Here is a 20,775-nt window from a genome sequence, read left to right as displayed (position 1 = left end):
GTGTATACTGTCCTATGTAATCAGTCATCCTGATGGTGGTGTATACTGTCCTATGTAATCACAGTCATCCTGATGGTGTATCCTGTCCTATGTAATCACAGTCATCCTGATGATGGTGTATACTGTCCTATGTAATCAGTCATCCTGATGGTGGTGTATACTGTCCTATGTAATCACAGTCATCCTGATGGTGTATCCTGTCCTATGTAATCACAGTCATCCTGATGGTGTATCCTGTCCTATGTAATCACAGTCATCCTGATGATGGTGTATACTGTCCTATGTAATCACAGTCATCCTGATGATGGTGTATACTGTCCTATGTAATCACAGTCATCCTGATGGTGGTGTATCCTGTCCTATGTAATCACAGTCATCCTGATGGTGGTGTATACTGTCCTATGTAATCACAGTCATCCTGATGATGGTGTATACTGTCCTATGTAATCACAGTCATCCTGATGGTGTATACTGTCCTATGTAATCACAGTCATCCTGATGATGGTGTATACTGTCCTATGTAATCACAGTCATCCTGATGGTGGTGTATCCTGTCCTATGTAATCACAGTCATCCTGATGGTGTATCCTGTCCTATGTAATCACAGTCATCCTGATGGTGTATCCTGTCCTATGTAATCACAGTCATCCTGATGGTGTATACTGTCCTATGTAATCACAGTCATCCTGATGGTGGTGTATCCTGTCCTATGTAATCGCAGTCATCCTGATGGTGTATACTGTCCTATGTAATCACAGTCATCCTGATGGTGTATACTGTCCTATGTAATCAGTCATCCTGATGATGTATACTGTCCTATGTAATCAGTCATCCTGATGGTGTATACTGTCCTATGTAACCAGTCATCCTGATGGTGGTGTATACTGTCCTATGTAACCAGTCATCCTGATGATGTATACTGTCCTATGTAATCAGTCATCCTGATGATGGTGTATACTGTCCTATGTAATCAGTCATCCTGATGATGTATACTGTCCTATGTAATCAGTCATCCTGATGGTGGTGTATACTGTCCTATGTAATTGCAGTCATCCTGATGATGGTGTATACTGTCCTATGTAATCACAGTCATCCTGATGGTGGTGTATACTGTCCTATGTAATCACAGTCATCCTGATGGTGGTGTATACTGTCCTATGTAATCAGTCATCCTGATGGTGGTGTATACTGTCCTATGTAATCAGTCATCCTGATGGTGGTGTATCCTGTCCTATGTAATCACAGTCATCCTGGCAGTGTTCCATGCGATTGTTCTCCTATCCAGTCCTCTGTCAGAGACATCTTCTCATTAGTTCTCGGTTTTCCTGAGCCGCCGCTCCCTCCATTGTGGTGATGTGTATGGTCAGGACGCTGTCAGTGTGGGGACAAGTGCTACTCCTGAGTTCCAGGAATAATGTTTGTTTTATTAAGACCAGCTGCGTCATTGATGTGACAGACATTAGTTGTTAGCGGATTGGCCTGTATCGGGAAGGAAGTGATGAATGGAGCCATACCATGGGCGCAGAGATTCCATGGTGTGTCTGGTGAATGGCTGGCGGCCATGATACTGGGCCCACTGAGATAAAACATGTTATACCTTAAGGTGGAGACATTGTAGACTGGAAATGAAATAAAGGTGGTGGTGCTGAGCAATTACTGTATAGTATGTTACTGCTGTAGCGCAGGTGGTAGAAGTTTTTGTTTAGGACTTCATATCTTAATGTTTTTCTCTGTAGAAAATCTTATCCAGAAGCGGTGGAGAAGCGCTCGGGATCAGTTTCGGAGGGAAATGGTCCACTATGAAGGGCTGAGTGGGTCAGGGCCCCTTAACAAGAAGCCTTACATGTACCTGCAGCAGCTGATGTTCCTGAAGCCAGTTCTGGACCTCCGGCCGTAAGTACCTCTGCCATCGCTGGTGCCTCTTGTCATTTCCATGATCTACTAAATGTATTGATGTATATATATATATATTTTTTTTTTTTTTAATTGACAATAATTACTATAGAGCATTTACCAAATCTGGAGCGGAGGCAGATGGCAAAGGCACCCGGGACCACCAACCAGGGGAGTCAGACTCTGAAGTAACTGTGGCAAAAGCGGTGGTGGTAGCCACTGAGAGCGGCCCAGAAGCGCCCACTTACACAACCACTACCTCCACCTTCCAGCAAGCGCCACCACCTCGGCTTCCAGGGAGGAAAAGCAAGAAGGCTGCCCCTGGCCTTACTACTGTGGAAACCTTAGATGGCCAAGTGCTGGACTTATTTCAGAGAAACATTGAGGAGGACCCCGAGGACGCTTTCTGTCGCAGTCTTGCACATTACATTAGACAAGTCCCTCAGGGATGGAGACTGCGGCTGCGGACAGCCATCCAGACCCTCATAGAGGGCTTCACCCCCCCCAACAACCCAGAGCAGCTCCTTGGCTTACTCAGCCAGGTTAAGCTGGCACGTCCCATCCATGTTGAGCCCATGACCTCCCCAGTACCCGCGTCTGCCTACCAGTCACAAACTCTGCTCAAATGTGGCCACTCTGCTTCAAACAAGACCACGGCCACATGTGCCTCCTATCCACAGTCTTCTCACCGCCATCACCTACCGCAGTCCAAACAATCCCCAGGCCATGGCCAGAAACAGAATCCCCAGGCCGGCTATCAATTCCATTCACATCACGAGCCAAACCCTCTTATCTCCGCCACATCTGTGGTCTGCTATCGCTCTGTTTCTTCTCCCTCTCACGTCCCACCCTCTCCTCTTTCCCCTAGTCATTCCCACCATCATATTTCAGCTTCTTGCCCGACACCATACTATGGGCCAGGTCCCCGCAGCCATCCCCCCTACACCGACTCCTGTTCCCCGGATTCCCATCAGTCTTCTCCTATGAATGTTTCCTCCTCCCCATCTTCCCCTCCCAGGTTCCTAGACTTAAATTAATCCTTTGTACAGTGGTCTGCTCTGTAAGTTTTTATACATGTAGTCGGTGGGGTATGCCATAGGCTGGATGGATAGTACTAATAAACTTGCATGTACTGCACTAATAGTTGAAGAAAGATGTCTCCCTCACCATATAGACCAACCAGTCCCACATCCCCCATGGACATTACATAAGTGTCCAGCCCACCATCTCATGTGTTTGGGATCTGGAGTCAGATGAGAAGGATCAGAAAAGTTTAATTTAAACCGATCCTTTTGTTCTTAGAAAGATAAGCCACCAAAGAAGTCTAAAGGGGACAGAGGGGTCCGGTGCTGACTTTCACTTCTTTCCAAAATGGGAATATATGCATGCTCCACCAACCTGAGCATACATGTGTTTTGATGTCCACTTTGTTGTTGACTGAAAGGTCATGTGACCCATCCTATATAGACATAATGGGGGAGACTTATCCAGAGTAATGTGAAGGAAAGACATTATATGTGTTGTCCATAGCAGCCAGGTGTGACGGGTGACTCCTCCACCGTTCCTTTACACCTGTTATCTGGAGATGGTGCGGGTTACTTTATATGATGTCATTTTATATAACTAATATATTATTTTATGTTATTTAAGAATCTTTGTATACATCTTATTAAGTAAAACAAGTATTGTTACCAAGCTTTGTGTATGTGTATTCTGTACAGAGCTGTGTAGGAGCCATACGAGGTGATGGAGCGGCAGGGGTGGGTGTCCACTATATGTGATCAGTAGTAGGAGAGCCTTATCTTGGCTCCATGGCACAGAGTCTCTAGGGCCTTGCTCCTTAAGGCTCTATTACACGAAACTATTATCGGCTGTATTTGTCTTGTGTATTAGAAAACAATGATCAGCTGACATGAACGATGTCGGCTGATCATTGTCTGTCGTTGCCTTTATGTTGAAAGACAAATTACTAAGATAGCAGCGAAAATGCTATCCTCCGTGGAATAGGAGGCAGCAAACCGCTGCTATCTTCTATGGGCGGTCTGGATGATTTAGTGATCACCCGGACAGCCCCCCCGGCGTGTGTAATAGCGTCAGCAGCGAGCACTGACATTGTTTGCTCCTCTGCATTACCCTGTGTAATAGGGGCTTTAGTATTAGAAACCTTCAGGGGGCGCTATAGAGATAACACCATGTAACCCGCAGCCTTGTACACAGGTCTCCACCATATAGGCTGACACTGCTCCAAGTCCTGCAGGAGCCCCAGTGTTTCTTACCCTGCCGCTTCATGGAGCCCCCCTACACAAAAACCTGGACGTGGATTAGTAGAAATGCGGAGAAGTATAAGTAATGGATGTGCCCAGCGGAGATATCAGATGTGTTATTATAAACCTATTACAGAGTCTGCCATGGCCTCAGGATGGGACACTGGGTGCAGAATTACCAAATCTACATTCAGATAAAACTGTGTAGTGTCAGTGTATATCGCTATATATATATATATATACACACAAACACACAATACAGAAACCACAGATGCCTAACTGTATAGTGTCAGTGTATACCGTCATATCTATACAGTACTGAAACTGGTTTTGGGCCATCAATAGTCTTCTCTGCTGTGGGGGGGGGGGAGGCAGGTATCATTGTGCTGTATGTAGAGATATGGGGGGCAGGTATCATTGTGCTGTATGTAGAGATATGGGGGGCAGGTATCATTGTGCTGTATGTAGAGATATTGGGGGGGTCAGGTTTCATTGTGCTGTATGTAGAGATATGGGGGGGCAGGTATCATTGTGCTGTATGTAGAGATATGGGGGGGGTCAGGTATCATTGTGCTGTATGTAGAGATATGGGGGGGGTCAGGTATCATTGTGCTGTATGTAGAGATATGGGGGGGGGGCAGGTATCATTGTGCTGTATGTAGAGATATGGGGGGGCAGGTATTGTGCTGTATGTAGAGATATGGGGGGGTCAGGTATTGTGCTGTATGTAGAGATATGGGGGGGGGTCAGGTATCATTGTGCTGTATGTAGAGATATGGGGGGCAGGTATCATTGTGCTGTATGTAGAGATATGGGGGGGGGGCAGGTATCATTGTGCTGTATGAAGAGATATGGGGGGGGGGCAGGTATCATTGTGCTGTATGTAGAGATATGGGGGGGGGCAGGTATCATTGTGCTGTATGTAGAGATATGGGGGGGGGGCAGGTATCATTGTGCTGTATGTAGAGATATGGGGGGGGGGCAGGTATCATTGTGCTGTATGTAGAGATATGGGGGGGGGCAGGTATCATTGTGCTGTATGTAGAGATATAGGGGGGGGGAGGCAGGTATCATTGTGCTGTATGTAGAGATATGGGGGGGCAGGTATCATTGTGCTGTATGTAGAGATATGGGGGGGGGGTCAGGTATCATTGTGCTGTATGTAGATATATGGGGGGTCAGGTATCATTGTGCTGTATGTAGAGATATGGGGGGGGGGTCGGGTATCATTGTGCTGTATGTAGAGATATGGGGGGGTCAGGTATCATTGTGCTGTATGAAGAGATATGGGGGGGGCAGGTATCATTGTGCTGTATGTAGAGATATGGGGGGGCAGGTATCATTGTGCTGTATGTAGATATATGGGGGGCAGGTATCATTGTGCTGTATGTAGAGATATGGGGGGGCAGGTATCATTGTGCTGTATGTAGAGATATGGGGGGGTCAGGTATCATTGTGCTGTATGAAGAGATATGGGGGGGGCAGGTATCATTGTGCTGTATGTAGAGATATGGGGGGGACAGGTATCATTGTGCTGTATGTAGAGATATGGGGGGGGTCAGGTATCATTGTGCTGTATGTAGAGATATGGGGGGGGGCAGGTATCATTGTGCTGTATGTAGAGATATGGGGGGCAGGTATCATTGTGCTGTATGTAGAGATATGGGGGGGGGTCGGGTATCATTGTGCTGTATGTAGAGATATGGGGGGGGCAGGTATCATTGTGCTGTATGTAGAGATATGGGGGGGGCAGGTATCATTGTGCTGTATGAAGAGATATGGGGGGGGGGCAGGTATCATTGTGCTGTATGTAGAGATATGGGGGGGGCAGGTATCATTGTGCTGTATGTAGAGATATGGGGGGGGGGTCGGGTATCATTGTGCTGTATGTAGAGATATGGGTGGGGGGGCAGGTATCATTGTGCTGTATGAAGAGATATGGGGGGGGGCAGGTATCATTGTGCTGTATGTAGAGATATGGGGGGCAGGTATCATTGTGCTGTATGTAGAGATATGGGGGGGGTCGGGTATCATTGTGCTGTATGTAGAGATATGGGGGGCAGGTATCATTGTGCTGTATGAAGAGATATGGGGGGGCAGGTATCATTGTGCTGTATGTAGAGATATGGGGGGGGGCAGGTATCATTGTGCTGTATTAGAGATATGGGGGGGGGGTCGGGTTATCATTGTGCTGTATGTAGAGATATGGGGGGGGGCAGGTATCATTGTGCTGTATGAAGAGATATGGGGGGGGGGGGCAGGTATCATTGTGCTGTATGTAGAGATATGGGGGGCAGGTATCATTGTGCTGTATGTAGAGATATGGGGGGGGTCGGGTATCATTGTGCTGTATGTAGAGATATGGGGGGGCAGGTATCATTGTGCTGTATGTAGAGATATGGGGGGGTCGGGTATCATTGTGCTGTATGTAGAGATATGCGGGGGGGGGCAGGTATCATTGTGCTGTATGTAGAGATATGGGGGGGGGGCAGGTATCATTGTGCTGTATGTAGAGATATGGGGGGGGTCAGGTATCATTGTGCTGTATGTAGAGAGATGGGGGGGTCGGTATCATTGTGCTGTATGTAGAGATATGGGGGGGGGGGTCAGGTATCATTGTGCTGTATGTAGAGATATGGGGGGGGATCAGGTATCATTGTGCTGTATGTAGAGATATGGGGGGCAGGTATCATTGTGCTGTATGTAGAGATATGGGGGAGTCGGGTATCATTGTGCTGTATGTAGAGATATGGGGGGGCAGGTATCATTGTGCTGTATGTAGAGATATGGGGGGGTCAGGTATCATTGTGCTGTATGTAGATATATGGGGGGGTCAGGTATCATTGTGCTGTATGTAGAGATATGGGGGGGGGTCAGGTATCATTGTGCTGTATGTAGAGATATGGGGGGCAGGTATCATTGTGCTGTATGTAGAGATATGGGGGAGTCAGGTATCATTGTGCTGTATGTAGAGATATGGGGGGGTCAGGTATCATTGTGCTGTATGTAGAGATATGGGGGGGCAGGTATCATTGTGCTGTATGTAGAGATATGGGGGGGGGCAGGTATCATTGTGCTGTATGTAGAGATATGGGGGGGGCAGGTATCATTGTGCTGTATGTAGAGATATGGGGGGGTCAGGTATCATTGTGCTGTATGTAGAGATATGGGGGGGGGTCGGTATCATTGTGCTGTATGTAGAGATATGGGGGGCAGGTATCATTGTGCTGTATGTAGAGATATGGGGGGGCAGGTATCATTGTGCTGTATGTAGAGATATGGGGGGGTCGGGTATCATTGTGCTGTATGTAGAGATATGGGGGGGTCGGGTATCATTGTGCTGTATGTAGAGATATGCGGGGGGCAGGTATCATTGTGCTGTATGTAGAGATATGGGGGAGTCGGGTATCATTGTGCTGTATGTAGAGATATGGGGGGGCAGGTATCATTGTGCTGTATGTAGAGATATGGGGGGGCAGGTATCATTGTGCTGTATGTAGAGATATGGGGGGGGGACAGGTATCATTGTGCTGTATGTAGAGATATGGGGGGGGGGGACAGGTATCATTGTGCTGTATGTAGAGATATGGGGGGGGGTCGGGTATCATTGTGCTGTATGTAGAGATATGGGGGGCAGGTATCATTGTGCTGTATGTAGAGATATGGAGGGGGCAGGTATCATTGTGCTGTATGTAGAGATATGGGGGGGGGTCGGGTATCATTGTGCTGTATGTGGAGATATGGGGGGGGCAGGTATTGTGCTGTATGTAGAGATATGGGGGGGTCGGGTATCATTGTGCTGTATGTAGAGATATGGGGGGGTCAGGTATCATTGTGCTGTATGTAGAGATATGGGGGGGACAGGTATCATTGTGCTGTATGTGGAGATATGGGGGGGTCGGGTATCATTGTGCTGTATGTAGAGATATGGGGGGGGGGGGTGGCAGGTATCCCTGTGCTGTATGTAGAGATATGGGGGGGGGGTCAGGTATCATTGTGCTGTATGTAGAGATATGGGGGGGGGGGTCAGGTATCATTGTGCTGTATGTAGAGATATGGGGGGGGGGGTATCATTGTGCTGTATGTAGAGATATGGGGGGGCAGGTATCATTGTGCTGTATGTAGAGATATGGGGGGCAGGTATCATTGTGCTGTATGTAGAGATATGGGGGGGCAGGTATCATTGTGCTGTATGTAGAGATATGGGGGGCAGGTATCATTGTGCTGTATGTAGAGATATGGGAGGCAGGTATCATTGTGCTGTATGTAGAGATATGGGGGGCAGGTATCATTGTGCTGTATGTAGAGATATGGGGGGGGTCAGGTATCATTGTGCTGTATGTAGAGATATGGGGGGGTCAGGTATCATTGTGCTGTATGTAGAGATATGGGGGGGTCAGGTATCATTGTGCTGTATGTAGAGATATGGGGGGGTCAGGTATCATTGTGCTGTATGTAGAGATATGGGGGGGCAGGTATTGTGCTGTATGTAGAGATATGGGGGGGGGCAGGTATTGTGCTGTATGTAGAGATATGGGGGGGCAGGTATCATTGTGCTGTATGTAGAGATATGGGGGGCAGGTATCATTGTGCTGTATGTAGAGATATGGGGGGGCAGGTATCATTGTGCTGTATGTAGAGATATGGGGGGCAGGTATCATTGTGCTGTATGTAGAGATATGGGGGGGGGGGGGGCAGGTATCATTGTGCTGTATGTAGAGATATGGGGGGGTCAGGTATCATTGTGCTGTATGTAGAGATATGGGGGGGGGACAGGTATCATTGTGCTGTATGTAGAGATATGGGGGGCAGGTATCATTGTGCCGTATGTAGAGATATGGGGGGGGACAGGTATCATTGTGCTGTATGTAGAGATATGGGGGGGGGGACAGGTATCATTGTGCTGTATGTAGAGATATAGGGGGGGATTGGGTATCATTCTGCTGTATGTAGAGATATGGGGGGGGGTCAGGTATCATTGTGCTGTATGTAGAGATATGGGGGGGCAGGTATCATTGTGCTGTATGTAGATATATGGGGGGGGCAGGTATCATTGTGCTGTATGTAGAGATATGGGGGGCAGGTATCATTGTGCTGTATGTAGAGATATGGGGGGGGCAGGTATCATTGTGCTGTATGTAGAGATATGGGGGGGGTCAGGTATCATTGTGCTGTATGTAGAGATATGGGGGGCAGGTATCATTGTGCTGTATGTAGAGATATGGGGGGGGCAGGTATCATTGTGCTGTATGTAGAGATATGGGGGGGGGTCAGGTATCATTGTGCTGTATGTAGAGATATGGGGGGCAGGTATCATTGTGCTGTATGTAGAGATGTGGGGGGGGGGCAGGTATCATTGTGCTGTATGTAGAGATATGGGGGGGTCAGGTATCATTGTGCTGTATGTAGAGATATGGGGGGGTCAGGTATCATTGTGCTGTATGTAGAGATATGGGGGGGTCAGGTATCATTGTGCTGTATGTAGAGATATGGGGGGGGCAGGTATCATTGTGCTGTATGTAGAGATATGGGGGGGCAGGTATCATTGTGCTGTATGTAGAGATATGGGGGGGGCAGGTATCATTGTGCTGTATGTAGAGATATAGGGGGGGATCGGGTATCATTGTGCTGTATGTAGAGATATGGGGGGGGGGGGCAGGTATCATTGTGCTGTATGTAGAGATATGGGGGGGCAGGTATCATTGTGCTGTATGTAGAGATATGGGGGGGGCAGGTATCATTGTGCTGTATGTAGAGATATAGGGGGGGATCGGGTATCATTGTGCTGTATGTAGAGATATGGGGGGGGCAGGTATTGTGCTGTATGTAGATATATGGGGGGGCAGGTATCATTGTGCTGTATGTAGAGATATGGGGGGGGCAGGTATCATTCTGCTGTATGTAGAGATATGGGGGGGGGGGCTGGGGGCTCTGCATGACATTAAGCAATGCTGCTGGGTAATTCATAGTCTATTTTCTTTACTAGATTATATTGTAGTGAAGATTAAAGAGGAGGAGGAAGAAGAGAGGCCTTATGGGATGGATTATCAGCCTCCTGGCTGTAAAGGAAGTCGCCCCCAGACTTGGACAGGTGGGTTCCCTGACACATTAATAACCCAATAACCTTCTGCTCTATTCACTACCTGAAAAAGGAGCCAAGCTGAATGGTTGCCTCCTTACTACCGCCTTTTTGCTGCTTACAAGAGAATATTATATGTACTAGACAGAACCTGGAAGAGTACAGTCTATGCCTGCATCATTTATGGAGTAAGGCAGTAATATCTGTACCTAAATCATTTACAGGGAGAGACAGGGAGGCAGTACTATCTGTACCTACATCATTTACAGGGAGAGACAGGGAGGCAGTACTATTTGTACCTACATCATTTACAGGGAGAGACAGGGAGGCAGTACTATCTGTACCTACATCATTTACAGGGAGAGACAGGGAGGCAGTACTATCTGTACCTACATCATTTACAGGGAGATACAGGGAGGCAGTACTATCTGTACCTACATCATTTACAGGGAGATACAGGGAGGCAGTACTATCTGTACCTACATCATTTACAGGGAGGCAGAACTATCTGTATCTACATCTACAGGAAGAGACAGGGAGGCAGTACTATCTGTACCTACATCATATACAGGAGAGACAGGGAGGCAGTACTATCTGTACCTACATCATATACAGGAGAGACAGGGAGGCAGTACTATCTGTACCTACATCATATACAGACAGAGACAGGAAGGCAGTACAGTCTGTACCTTTATAATTTTTAGGGAGAGACAGGGAGGCAGTACTATCTGTACCTACATCATTTACAGTGTAACAGACAGTGAGTTTGGACCAGCTGTGCTACTGAACCAGTTTGGCTTTGGGCCACACCAGGGAGTTGAGTCTAAGTGCCCTGTAAGTCTTCAGTCTTTATCCCGCTCCAGGATGCTGACGCTGGACTTCTGCCGCTAGGGGACACCAGGTTGCTCCACAAGTTTGGTCCCAATGTGAGCAGCAGCTGGTTCCCAGGATCACAGACATATACCTTTGCTTGAAGTGCACAAAAGCAACAATGCTCAGGGAAAGCAGAGCAGGTGGAGCTGGTTTACATAGGTGCAGGTGGCTCCTGATTGGCAGACAGCAGTAACGGATGGAGACAAGCTGCCTCTATAAATCTAGAGAAACAGATCGCTGATCTCAGGGAGACCAGCCAAACGACAACACTGCTGGCTGCTAGTGAAAGCGCTCAATGCAGTGACATCCTAGGTGCATTGCCCCCTGGGAAACATGAATATGCAAAAGAAGAGCCCGTGGAGCCTCATTGAAGAGTCTTGCAACACAGGACTAGCCAGATATCCCTCCGGGAAAGACCCAGCCAAGGGGGCGGCTACTGTTAGGAAACCACCATATTAAGTGGCCCTATAAGTCAGTGTAATGACTAGGGAAAAACCTATAAATCTAGAGCAGTTGGCTGCATGCGCACCCTAGTGGCCAGAAGTATCATTGCAGCAGAAGGAGGAAGAAAATAGCGGAAGACACGAGCAGCGCCAGGGCGAGCATGGAGGAAGACAGCAGCGTTACAGTATTCCCCCCTTTTCTTGGACCTCTTACCCCTAAGTTTCTTACAGCCCAGGATGATGATCGCTTCATACTTTGGCTCAGTCTCCGTGGAGTTAGATGTGGACAGAGCTCGAAGGGATCAAGGTACTGGGGAGCAAGCTTATAACTGGGAACTCGCAAAGGAGGAGAGCCAGACCCTGCCACCTGGAGCGAGCTGTGGGGGAGACCTCCGTTTCACATGCCAATTCCTTTTCATCCGAGCCACCGCTTGCTGGATGCTTTTGCCTGTTGCCAAATTTGCAGAAAACCCTGAAATAAAGAATTTGCAGCTGGAACCTTGGTAGATATCAGGACAGGAAGCAGTAACCTTGGGTGCCGTCCAAATACAATATAGAATGGTAAAGAACCAGAAGATTCCCCAAAATGAGTACTATGGCAAAACTCCACCCAGGGTAGAAGTTGTACACAGCAGCCATGGTGATTTAGAAAAAGAATGAGGCAGATAGTTCTCCAGTGTCTGGTTTACACGCTTTACTTGCCCATTGATCTGACGATGGTAGCCTGAGGAGTAGTCCATGGAGAGCATAGCGCTTTCCATGACCGAACGGTGAAGTGGACTCCTGGATCAGACACAATATGGCCATTCAACTGGAAGATGTGGGCCAGGCAGATGGCAGAAGGTAATGCTGCCAGGAGGATTAAGTGAGCCATCTTGGAGAAATGGTCCACAACTACCCAGATGACTGGGCGGCCAGCAGAGGGAAGTAGATCCATGACAAAGTCCATGGCAATGTACTAGCAGGGAGACTCTGGGATAAGCAAAGGCTGCTAGAGTCTGGTGGTTCTAGCGACCTTGTTCTGGACACAGCTAACACAAGATATCACATAGTCCTGGACATCTTTGGCCACAGTAGGCCACCTGTAGTGCTGAGAGATCGGGTAAAGTGTCTTCTGACTGCCAGAGTGACCAGCAAGCTTGGGACTCTGTGCCAGGTGAAGATGGGTCCTTGCCTGGGGGCAAACACCTTCCAAGGTGGGATGTCATTGATCAAGACTGGAGCCACCGTTACTAGCCGACTGGGATCTACGATGTATTGTGGCTCTTTGCCACAATCCACAGCAACAAAAGACTGTATCAGCTTTACTATTTTTATCTGTGGACCAGAAATGACTGAAAATTGAAGCGGGCAAACAAGAATAGTGGCCATCTGGCTTGACAGAGATTTAGACATTGTGCAGTCTGAGGATATGCCTGCTTCTTGTGGTTCGTGTAAATGACGGATAAGCAGCTCCCTCTAACAGATAGCGACATTCTTCCAAGGGGAGCTTCATGGCCAGCAGTTCTCTAGCCCCAATAGAGTAGTTCCACTCAGCTGGGGAGAAGAATTTAGAAAAGAAGCAACACGTGACCATCTTCCCCTTAGAAGTCTTCTGTGACAGAACTGTGCCCGCACCTACTAAAGTGGCATCAACTTCCAAGAAAAACTGCCTTGACACTTTAGGATGATGCAGAATAGGTGCTGCTGTAAAACTCTTCTTCAGCTGAAGGAATATAGACTTGGCCTCAGCAGTCCAGGCTTTTGCATCTGTTCCCTTTTTTTGTAGCTGAAAGTAAGGCAGTACTTTCTGTACCTACACCATTTACCAGGAGAGACGGGGGCAGTACTATCTGTACCTACACCATTTACCAGGAGAGACGGGGGCAGTACTATCTGTACCAACATCATTTACCAGGAGAGACGGGGGCAGTACTACTGTACCTACACCATTTACCAGGAGAGACGGGGGCAGTACTATCTGTACCTACATAATTATCAGGAGAGACAGGGAAGCAGTACTATCTGCACCAACATCATTTAACAGGAGAGAAAGGGAGACAATACTATCTGTACATACATCATTTACCAGGAGAGAGAGGGAAGCAGTACTATCTGTACCGTCATAATTATCAGGAGAGACAGGGAAGCAGTACTATCTGTACCTACACCATTTACCAGGAGAGACAGGGAAGCAGTACTATCTGTACCCACATAATTATCGGGAGAGACGGGGCAGTACTATCTGTACCTACACCATTTACCAGGAGAGACGGGGGCAGTACTATCTGTACCTACACCATTTACCAGGAGAGACGGGGGCAGTACTATCTGTACCTACACCATTTACCAGGAGGGACGGGGGCAGTACTATCTGTACCTACATAATTATCAGGAGAGATAGGGAAGCAGTACTATCTGTACCTACACCATTTACCAGGAGAGACGGGGGCAGTACTATCTGTACCTACACCATTTACCAGGAGAGACGGGGGCAGTACTATCTGTACCTACATAATTATCAGGAGAGATAGGGAAGCAGTACTATCTGTACCTACACCATTTACCAGGAGAGACGGGGGCAGTACTATCTGTACCTACACCATTTACCAGGAGAGACGGGGGCAGTACTATCTGTACCTACATAATTATCAGGAGAGATAGGGAGGCAGTACTATCTGTACCTACATAATTATCAGGAGAGATAGGGAAGCAGTACTATCTGTACCTACACCATTTACCAGGAGAGACGGGGGCAGTACTATCTGTACCTACACCATTTACCAGGAGAGATAGGGAAGCAGTACTATCTGTACCTACACCATTTACCAGGAGAGACGGGGGCAGTACTATCTGTACCTACACCATTTACCAGGAGAGACGGGGGCAGTACTATCTGTACCTAAATAATTATATGTAGAGACAGGGAGGCAGTAATATCTGTACCTACATAATTATCAGGAGAGACAGGTAGGCAGTACTATCTGTACCAACATTATTTACATGTAGGCAGTAAAGCAATAAATTTTTAGCTCGATAATTTACTATTTGCATCTACATCATTTTATAGATGCCAGGAAGTTCAGTCAAAGAAGCGATTCTCTGCATGTTATACTGCGTTATTGCTGTTTTTGTGTTATGTCATTCTTCCTCACTTGCAATACATGGGAATAAAGATGTGTCTGATATCTGACGTCTTCCTCACTCTGTATTTGATGCAGCCGGAAGAGAAAAATATGGCCGGCACCACAAGATGTCTTCCAAAATGGTGATTGACATTGATCAGCTGATCCGGATGGTGCACGATCGGCCCGAGCTCTATGACCCCAAAGTGCCTTCCTACGCTGATCGCTACAAGAAGAAGAAAGCCTGGGATGAGATCTGCACCATCCTTGTTCCAGATTGGGATCTATGCAGCGAAGGGGAGAAGCATCTGAAAGGTGAGGCAATGGCTCTTGGAATAAGTCTGGTGCTGGCTGCCGGAGTAGTCCTGGAGCTCTGTCATGGATCCCACAGGATCTTCTGCTTCAGGCAGGAATGACTAGTAATGTAGAGAGGTGCAGACCCTTCCTATAGGGAATTACAGGAAATCCTGACTGGGGCCGTCACCCTGACCCAATGAAAATAGAGGAGAAAAGCTGTGTCATATTGTGGGGGCCATGATGCCTCCTACAGGATCCTTAGGACACCTTATAGCCCATTGGGCTTTGTGTATGTCACTACTATTTAGTTGGGTACAATGGGCTGCAAGCCATCGGGATCTGAAGTCCGGGAGACCCCCAAAAACTAGAGGGACCCGTCCTAACCAAAGAGCAGCTATAATACTTGATTGTGCAGCGCTGCCCAGAAGCAATGTCCACCATTCAAGCAGCAAGTTGTAAGCAAGGGTTGATGTTAAAGGGGTTATCCAGCGCTACAAAAACATGGCCACTTCCCCCTAATGTTGTCTCCAGTTTGGGTGGGGTTTTGAAACTCAATTCCATTGAAGTAAATGGAGCTTAATTGCAAACCGCACCTGAACTGGAGACAACAGTAGGTGGAAAAGTGGCCATGTTTTTGTAGTGCTGGATAACCCCTTTAATGATGAACCCACCTGAGCTTCATCTATGAGGACACATAAAGCGTAGAGATTCCCAGAACCCATTGTCCTCTATGGAGCCTTTCTATCCACCTTCATCTCTGGGATCAGGGATCTTCTTTGTGTTCTTGGACTTAAATCTCATGCGTCACCTCTATCCCGTCCACAGCCAAAGAAATCCAGACCCGCTGGAGATCTCTGAAGGATTGCTTCAGGCGGGAGCTGACTCTGCAGAAGAAGCTGGAGAAGAGCGGGATCCCTGCAAATCGGAGGAGGAAATACGTTCACTATAACGGCCTTCTCTTCCTAGAGCCCACCATGAGGCTGAGAGAGTGAGTGACATCAAGGAGAAGAGGGGGCTGCTGATTTTCCATCCTGTAACATATATAAAGGTTTCCATCATGTCCCCCTTTCCCTTCTTCCTCCTGTAACATATATAAAGGTTTCCATCATGTCCTCCCTTTCCCTTCTTCCTCCTGTAACATATATAAAGGTTTCCATCATGTCCCCCCTTTCCCTTCTTCCTCCTGTAACATATATAAAGGTTTCCATCATGTCCTCCCTTTCCCTTCTTCCTCCTGTAACATATATAAAGGTTTCCATCATGTTCTCCCTTTCCCTTCTTCCTCCTGTAACATATATAAAGGTTTCTATCATGTCCCCCTTTCCCTTCTTCCTCCTGTAACATATATAAAGGTTTCTATCATGTCCCCCTTTCCCTTCTTCCTCCTGTAACATATATAAAGGTTTCCATCATGTCCCCCTTTCCCTTCTTCCTCCTGTAACATATATAAAGGTTTCCATCATGTCCCCCTTTTCCTTCTTCCTCCTGTAACATATATAAAGGTTTCCATCATGTCCCCCTTTCCCTTCTTCCTCCTGTAACATATATAAAGGTTTCCATCATGTCCCCCTTTCCCTTCTTCCTCCTGTAACATAAAGGTTTCCATCATGTCCCCCTTTCCCTTCTTCCTCCTGTAACATAAAGGTTTCCATCATGTCCTCCCTTTCCCTTCTTCCCCCTGTAATATATATAAAGGTTTCCATCATGTCCTCCCTTTCCCTTCTTCCCCCTGTAATATATATAAAGGTTTCCATCATGTCCTCCCTTTCCCTTCTTCCTCCTATAACATATATAAAGGTTTCCATCATGTCCCCCCTTTCCCTTCTTCCTCCTGTAACATATAAAGGTTTCCATCATGTCCTCCCTTTCCCTTCTTCCTCCTGTAACATATAAAGGTTTCCATCATGTCCTCCCTTTCCCTTCTTCCTCTGTAACATATAAAGGTTTCCATCATGTCCTCCCTTTCCCTTCTTCCTCCTGTAACATATAAAGGTTTCCATCATGTCCTCCCTTTCCCTTCTTCCTCCTGTAACATATAAAGGTTTCCATCATGTCCTCCCTTTCCCTTCTTCCTCCTGTAACATATAAAGGTTTCCATCATGTCCTCCCTTTCCCTTCTTCCTCCTGTAACATATATAAAGGTTTCCATCATGTCCTCCCTTTCCCTTCTTCCTCCTGTAACATATATAAAGGTTTCCATCATGTCCTCCCTTTCCCTTCTTCCTCCTGTAACATATATAAGGTTTCCATCATGTCCTCCCTTTCCCTTCTTCCTCCTGTAACATATAAAGGTTTCCATCATGTCCTCCCTTTCCCTTCTTCCTCCTGTAACATATAAAGGTTTCCATCATGTCCTCCCTTTCCCTTCTTCCTCCTGTATTATATATATATAAAGGTTTCCATCATGTCCTCCCTTTCCCTTCTTCCTCCTGTAACATATATAAAGGTTTCCATCATGTCCTCCCTTTCCCTTCTTCCTCCTGTAACATATAAAGGTTTCCATCATGTCCTCCCTTTCCCTTCTTCCTCCTGTAACATATATAAAGGTTTCCATCATGTCCTCCCTTTCCCTTCTTCCCCCTGTAACATATATAAAGGTTTCCATCATGTCCCTCCTTTCCCTTCTTCCTCCTGTAACATATATAAAGGTCTCCATCATGTCCTCCCTTTCCCTTCTTCCTCCTGTAACATATATAAAGGTTTCCATCATGTCCTCCCTTTCCCTTCTTCCTCCTGTAACATATAAAGGTGTGTTAAGGTTGTGATATTTTGTATATTTAGTGCAGCCATTACAATATGGTGCTGACCTTCTAAACAAGTAGAGAGATATACATTCCTTACAGCTTACGTTAACATATATAAAGGTTTGTATTTGTATTTTTTTGAGGAGAGCAGATTTTTAGGATGAGTTGTGTTTGTTCAGCTCCTCTTCCCCTGTGGTGATAAAGCCGGGTCTGTCTGGTAAAGTACAGAGGAATTAGAGGGGCATAGAGAGGCATTGTGGTAGAGACACTTCAGTTTAAAAGCTTCTGGGTGTCCTCCTGTGGTTAGAGGTCACAATAAAGCATTTCAAAGAAGCAATAAAGGGGTTCTCCAGCGTTAGAAAAGCATGGCCACTTCTTTCAGGGACAGCACTACTCTTGTTTCCAGGTTGGGTGGGGATTTGTGACTCAGTTCCATTGAAGGGAATGGAGCTTTAAGTGTAAACTGTACCTGACCAGGAGACAAGTGCGGTTCTGTCCCTGGAAGAAATTGACCATGTTTCTCTAACACTGGAGAACCCCTTTAAAATCATGTATTTGGAGAAACTGAAGTTGGGATAGTAACGGTGGAAGAATTGGGGGGGGGGGGGGTATAGAGCACCATCTTAATAGACGATTGTGTGTATTTTCAGCTCCTCCGATGTCACGCTCCCAACCACCAGCAATATCAGTGAATCTGTGGAAGATCTGCATCCCATTGAGCTGGACTCAGAGAGCCCTAGTCCCCGGCCACCTCCACGGGCCCCCCCAGCATCCAAAAGAATGAGGAAGAAAGCTGTGACCACATCGGAGAGCGAGTGGGAGACACATCTGCTGAACGTCATGAACAACCTCAAGAAGAGGAGTGAGGAGAGGAGCGACCCGGACAAGACCTTTCTTAGGAGTCTTTTACCATTCGTAAAAAAAGTTCCTGACGAAAGGAAAATCGATCTGCAGCTGAGCTTAATGCAGGTGGTGAAGGAGTTCATGAAGCCGCCATCACATCAGAAGAACTCCACCCATATGAGAGACAGCCACCAGCCCCCAACATCACCCCTCACCCCAGCAATAGCTCCCAATAGTGCACAGCCATATTCCTCCCCATCCTCCTCCATAAACCCCTCACCGCGCAGTCACATAGACTCTCCATACTACTCTGACTTGTAGCCGAGCAGCCGTCACATCTGAAATCTTTATTTTTTTTTTATATAGATTTTTTGTTTACATTGTTATTTATATCGCCCGGAGATTTCTTTTCAGTTGTTTTTCCAGCAGTTATGGCTGCTCTTCAGCGCCCCCCTCATCAGCAGCCTTCCATTATGGGTGCTCTTCAGCGCCCCCCTCATCAGCAGCCTTCCATTATGGGTGCTCTTCAGCGCCCCCCTCATCCGCAGCCTTCCGTTATGGGTGCAGTAAAGCAGCTCTTCATAACAAGTTCCTCATCAGTCTTATTATTTGCATAATGAATGCGTCAAAGCCTAATCCTCCATCATGGATTTCATTAAACGGTATACACAACACAGTATATACAAAGTACAGGGTGTAGATTAGGGCATGAGGCACATAGCCCCTGTATGTACATGTAGCATTAATCAGTATACACCAGTACAGGTTGTGGAGCAGGATACAAGATATGGGGCATTCACCAGTATATATACAAAGTACAGGGTTTCGAGCAGAATGCTCGATATGGGGCATTCACCGTTATGTACTGGCTAAGCAGAGTGACGTCATTATTATTATTATGGGGGGCTATAACTACCCAATATACACTCACCGGCCACTTTATTAGGTACACCTGTCCAACTGCACGTTACCACTTAATTTCTAATCAGCCAATCACATGGCGGCAACTCAGTGCATTTAGGCATGTAGACATGGTCAAGACAATCTCCTGCAGTTCAAACCGAGCATCAGTATGGGGAAGAAAGGTGATTTAAGGGCCTTTGAACGTGGCATGGTTGTTGGTGCCAGAAGGGCTGGTCTGAGTATTTCAGAAACTGCTGATCTACTGGGATTTTCACGCACAACCATCTCTAGGGTTTACAGAGAATGGTCCGAAAAAGAAAAACCATCCAGTGAGCGGCCGTTCTGTGGGCGGAAATGCCTTGTTGATGCCAGAGGTCAGAGGAGAATGGGCAGACTGGTTCCAGCTGATAGAAAGGCAACAGTGACTCAAATAGCCAACCGTTACAACCAAGGTAGGCAGAAGAGCATCTCTGAACGCACAGTACGGCCAACTCTGAGGCAGATGGGCTACAGCAGCAGAAGACCACACCGGGGGCCACTCCGCTCAGCTAAGAACAGGAAACTGAGGCTACAATTTGCACAAGTTCATCGAAATTGGACAGTAGAAGATTGGAAAAACGTTGCCTGGTCTAATGAGTCTCGATTTCTGCTGCGACATTCGGATGGTAGGGTCAGAATTTGGCGTCAACAACATGAAAGCATGGATCCATCCTGCCTTGTATCAACGGTTCAGGCTGGTGGTGGTGGTGTCATGGTGTGGGGAATATTTTCTTGGCACTCTTTGGGCCCCTTGGTACCAATTGAGCATTGTTGCAACGCCACAGCCTACCTGAGTATTGTTGCTGACCATGTCCATCCCTTTATGACCACAATGGACCCAACATCTGATGGCGACTTTCAGCAGGATAATGCGCCATGTCATAAAGCTAGAATCATCTCAGACTGGTTTCTTGAACATGACAATGAGGTCACTGTACTCCAATGGCCTCCACAGTCACCAGATCTCAATCCAATAGAGCATCTTTGGGATGTGGTGGAACGGGAGATTGGCATCATGGATGTGCAGCCGACAAATCTGCGGCAACTGTGTGATGTCATCATGTCAATATGGACCAAAATCTCTGAGGAAGCTTCCAGCACCTTGTTGTATCTATGCCACCAAGAATTGGGGCAGTTCTGAGGGCAAAAGGGGGTCCAACCCGTTACTAGCATGGTGTACCTAATAAAGTGGCCGCTGAGTGTATACAGGAAACCAGAGTGCCGTCAATATTATGGGGGGCTATAACTACCCAATATATACAGGAAAGCAGAATGACCTCATTATTATGGGGG

At 47.0% G+C, this 20,775-nt stretch overlaps 1 protein-coding gene across 5 annotated transcripts in view; it reads left to right on the top strand.

Moving 5' to 3' along the window:
• Window positions 1–19,137, top strand: part of LOC138802459 (uncharacterized) — a 55,517-nt gene extending 36,380 nt beyond the window's left edge. For 3 of the 5 annotated variants that reach the window (XM_069985793.1, XM_069985794.1, XM_069985792.1), the window contains 2 exons: window positions 1,737–1,893; window positions 2,006–3,572. In XM_069985793.1, the coding sequence (XP_069841894.1) occupies window positions 1,737–1,893; window positions 2,006–2,930 (1,082 nt within the window). In that variant the 3' untranslated portion in view covers window positions 2,931–3,572. Of the gene's footprint in view, window positions 1–1,736; window positions 1,894–2,005; window positions 3,574–10,143; window positions 10,249–14,752; window positions 14,972–15,778; window positions 15,942–18,347 lie in introns of those variants that run through there. The other 2 variants (XM_069985796.1, XM_069985795.1) reach the window with 2 other exon arrangements.
• Window positions 19,138–20,775: the final 1,638 nt, after the last annotated feature.

The sequence above is a fragment of the Dendropsophus ebraccatus genome, chromosome 10 (assembly GCF_027789765.1).
Source record: "Dendropsophus ebraccatus isolate aDenEbr1 chromosome 10, aDenEbr1.pat, whole genome shotgun sequence".
Classification (NCBI taxonomy): Eukaryota; Metazoa; Chordata; class Amphibia; order Anura; family Hylidae; genus Dendropsophus; species Dendropsophus ebraccatus.
Note: the sequence above shows the minus strand (reverse complement) of the source record. Positions and strands in the feature narration are given on the sequence as shown.